Source organism: Palaemon carinicauda, chromosome 13, assembly GCF_036898095.1.
Source record: "Palaemon carinicauda isolate YSFRI2023 chromosome 13, ASM3689809v2, whole genome shotgun sequence".
In the NCBI taxonomy this organism is placed as follows: Eukaryota; Metazoa; Arthropoda; class Malacostraca; order Decapoda; family Palaemonidae; genus Palaemon; species Palaemon carinicauda.
Window position 1 is genome coordinate 23,935,192 of NC_090737.1, and position 2,500 is coordinate 23,937,691.

At 36.3% G+C, this 2,500-nt stretch overlaps 1 protein-coding gene across 1 annotated transcript in view; it reads right to left on the minus strand.

Annotated features, from left to right (window-relative positions):
- LOC137652219 (hemocytin-like) overlaps positions 1 to 2,500 on the minus strand; it is a 298,302-nt gene that overhangs the window by 152,881 nt on the left and 142,921 nt on the right. The window contains 3 exon segments of the mRNA XM_068385448.1: positions 898 to 1,020; positions 1,584 to 1,714; positions 1,954 to 2,072. Coding sequence (XP_068241549.1) covers positions 898 to 1,020; positions 1,584 to 1,714; positions 1,954 to 2,072 — 373 coding nt within the window.

A 2,500-nucleotide genomic window follows, 5' to 3' on the forward strand; every position in this document is an offset into this window, starting at 1 on the left:
CTGCAACTTTACGATCCTTGTGAGCTAAGGTTGGGGAAGTCTATAGGTCTATCTGCTGAGTCATCTGCAGCCATTGTCTGGTCCTCCCTGGTCATAGCTTGGGTGGAGAGGAGGCTTGGGCGCTGATCATTTAGTATATGGTTAGTCTCAAGGGCATTGTCCTGCTTGCTATGGTAAAGTCACTGCCCCTTGCCTCTGCCATTCATGAGCGGCCTTTAAACCTTTAAATTGGATCCACTGGGTTATTCAGTGGCATATCAAGACCTTGAAGAGAGGGAGTTCTGGAGTAGCTGGATGGAAGTTCTTAAAGAAGAGAAGAAGAACGTAGGTATGAAGGTTTTAAAGGTTTAAAGGCCACTCATGAATGGCAGAGGCAAGGGGCAGTGACAGTACCATAGCAAGCAGGACAATGCCCTAGAGACTAACCATGTATACATATGATCAGCACCTAAACCCCTTCTCCACCCAAGCTAGGTCCAAGGACGACCAGACAATGGCTGCTGATGACTCGTCAGTTTGACCTATTTACAAAATCTCTTCCATAAAACACCTCTACAATTAATTTTCTGTATTGTCCAAGCTAAGTTGTTTGGTGGTTGGATATCTTAGTCTTGAAGGTATCAAGTTTTTACAGAGTTTGGTGTTATATAATGCCCTATCTTGGCTACAACTGTGAATGTACGCAAAGAAGTAAATACGCCTTTAAGTTTTCAATTTGGATGTTCTCGTTCAAGAGTTTGCATACTTAACCGCATGATCCACTGTACTGTAGACTACATAAAGACCACACACACATACACACATATATGTATATATATATATATATATATATATATATATATATATATATATATATATATATATATATATATATATATATATATATATATATCTTACCTTCAACACAGGCATCTTGTGTGCACAGAGGAGACGATGGGTCAAGGAATGTGTCACAGGTCTCATGAGGACACGACGGAATGCAAGGTTCGTAGTGTTCACAACTCTCGTCACACTGCATTGCTAGAAGAAGAAGAAGAAGAAAATGTTTGTTTGTTATTGTTGTAGATCGTCTGACATTTCTGGCTAAGCACGGCCTCTTGCAATTCTGCAGGACGTAACTCTAACTCTTTTTTTTTTTTTTTTTTTTTTTGAAGAAGAAGAGTTGGAGATTCAAGTTGACAGGGGGCAAAAAGGGCAATTCTTTCATATATAAAGACAAGAACTATCTAAAAACTAATGGAATATCAGTGAAAAAAAAAGTTATTCTAATTACAAAAAACTAAAGAACTATTGATCATTAACTGAATATCAGCGAACAATAGTTATTTCTCTCCGCCCGACCTCTCTATATTGGCCTTGCTCAAATGGTACCTAAGGAAAACCTAATTTAGATTAGTCGAGAGAAAAGCAGACATCACCGAGTCAACATCTGACGTCAGAATGAGGAAAAAGGTTTACAATAAAAGTTTTAACATAACGATACGCTGAAGGTAATTGAGCCAACTTATTCACGCCTCCAATACTGAATTTCTAATTTCTCTCCGGAACTGAAATCACGAGAACAAAAAACAGAGTTTACTTACGACAAATATGTGGCGTCCGCCACTTGATGTAAACGCCGTGGATATTGCATTCGTGTCCGTAAGTTGCAATGGCTGTGCACAGACATTCACAGTCACCACCGGTGTTGCAACCGCAGGCATCAAACTCACACCTGTGCATGACAAAAGGTGAGAGATGATATCACAATCCTATAATTTTCCGGTTGTTGCTTGGTTACAGTACTTATTCAATTCTATATTTTATACCTTCACTGAAATGATTAAAGTAATATATGTAGAGAAGTGATAAATCATCAAATAGCACATTTCTCAGCACTTTAAGATAAACATGATAATAATAATAATAATAATAATAATAATAATAATAATAATAATAATAATAATGCCTTACCTCTCAACATAAGGCTCAACGGGGACTTCGGAATGGCAGGGAGCAAATACTTCAGACTTCAGAATTGCACATCTTTCAGAGGCCCACACCTTCCTGTGTGGGTGGAGGCTGCACGTGTCCTGGTGATGAAGACATGTAAACCTTAATCAATGATAACTAGTATATCATTAGGTACAGTAGCCTATGGTGTGACTGGATTTATATTAGAAAGCAAACTTGAATATAACTCTAATGTCTTTAAAAGGTGCTTTGTATAGGTACCGTGCATGATATGGTTCCAAGTCAAAAAGTGTAATTGTCAAAATTATATGATAAATAGGATTTGCCACAAAGGGTGAAAACGGACGATTTAGCAATAGACTGGATAAAAATACTTGAAATTTGATCATAGGAAAAAGAGGGGTCTAACCTCAAACAAAGTACTGTAGTTGGTATATACATACATACATATATATATATATATATATATATATATATATATATATATATACAGTATATATATATATATATATATATATATATATATATATATATATATATATATATA